The sequence below is a fragment of the Penaeus monodon genome, chromosome 20 (genome assembly GCF_015228065.2).
Source record: "Penaeus monodon isolate SGIC_2016 chromosome 20, NSTDA_Pmon_1, whole genome shotgun sequence".
In the NCBI taxonomy this organism is placed as follows: Eukaryota; Metazoa; Arthropoda; class Malacostraca; order Decapoda; family Penaeidae; genus Penaeus; species Penaeus monodon.
In genome coordinates this window covers 37,211,513-37,212,995 of record NC_051405.1, presented here as the reverse complement: position 1 = coordinate 37,212,995, position 1,483 = coordinate 37,211,513, and the positions used below count along the sequence as shown (strand labels likewise).

Genomic DNA, 1,483 nt, shown 5'->3' with positions numbered 1-1,483 from the left:
AGTGGTGTTGCTGGTGGAGGGTGGGGGCTCTGGTGGGCGGGCCCCCTCCTGAGTTACGCCCTGGTACTGGGGGGTGACGCACCCACCTGGCCCACTCGTTGACGATACCTGTGGGAGCAGCAGCATGCAGCCATCACATGCACGCACGGGGTATGACCCAACCTCACTGTGGTAATCACAGCAGGTTGGGCAGGCCGGGAAGACTCATGGCAGGCGGGGACAGGCGTGGATAAACATGCTATCTTTAACTCCACACCCTCAGTCACACATGGTATGGAGGCACTACGAATTCTTGTCATATTAATCTCTCATTGTTTTAAAGATTATGAAAACCTTTTAAAAGACTGAAAGAATTCCTCATAAAGCTTTCTAACTCTCTGAAGTGAAATATTTGCTTATCTTTCCTTCAATTCACTGAACTGAGGAAAATCAAGGAAAGTCCCACAACCTTGCTGATGATGGGTCAGTGTAGCTAGCTTTTGGCTAAGAAGACAGTAGTGCTCACTCCAGTCATTGATGGAGGACTTCTAAACTTTAATGTATATAGAACACAACTCTACAATATATTTGTATGCAAATATTTTGTCTTATCAAGAGGATATAAACTAGCATCTTGCTCTGATGGTCAAAGGTATAACCAGTGACTAAGGTCCTGTTATATGAGGAATTTTTGGTGGAGTAATGTAGTTTCTGAATTTGTAGCATATATTTACCCTGAACTCTATTATTCTTAAAATATGTTTTAGCAGTCACATGTTCTCATTTTTTGCTTCATTCATCACTATGAATAGGACTATTTACATCAATTATTTTACCACTGGAAGATGGTTCATATCTTAATAAATACTTTAAGGGAGCATAATTTTACAAGAAATTACAATACGAAAGGTATCTTAAAACGGACCTGCTTTTAAGAGATGACATGAACTTGTGATGTGGTCTACTTGCCATGCAGTTATTGGGTATGATAAGAAAAATTTACACGCTACTCATAATCACAATGTTAAGGTGCAAGCTGTCTGAGGGTGCAGAATGACTGATCTGCCTATGGTGTCACCCAGCCATGGCTTTTAAAATACTAGCCTAAAATTTATACTATGACCAAATAGTTTGTTGTACCAGCATTGATGATGTCATATATATATTCATAATAACCAAAGAATATCCACACCAAAAAAATATTCTTATTTTGCAAATTTAACACACATGATGAAATCCATTAATGTTATCAAAATACTTAAGTAAATCAATTCAATTTAGTCCTTACAAAGAACTAAAACAAAATAAAGAATACTGAATAAAGAATGGCTTTACTAAACCAGTATTCTGCTGTATCTAATGCACTGAAATAGGTCTAAAGAGGACTGATATCATCAAATGCAACAATAATATTCATATGATAAATAATTTCTATGATCGCTTTCATTTGAATAATCACTTAAGATTAATATATATTGGCATGCACAATGTATAGAGGAATCAT

General features: G+C 37.2%; 1 protein-coding gene across 1 annotated transcript in view; it reads right to left on the bottom strand.

Moving 5' to 3' along the window:
* LOC119585789 (calmodulin-binding transcription activator 1-like) overlaps positions 1–1,483 on the bottom strand; it is a gene marked incomplete at its 5' end in the record, with an annotated part of 96,684 nt that overhangs the window by 19,023 nt on the left and 76,178 nt on the right. Inside the window, 1 exon segment of the mRNA XM_037934507.1 lies at positions 1–108. Within this exon segment, the coding sequence (XP_037790435.1) occupies positions 1–108 (108 nt within the window).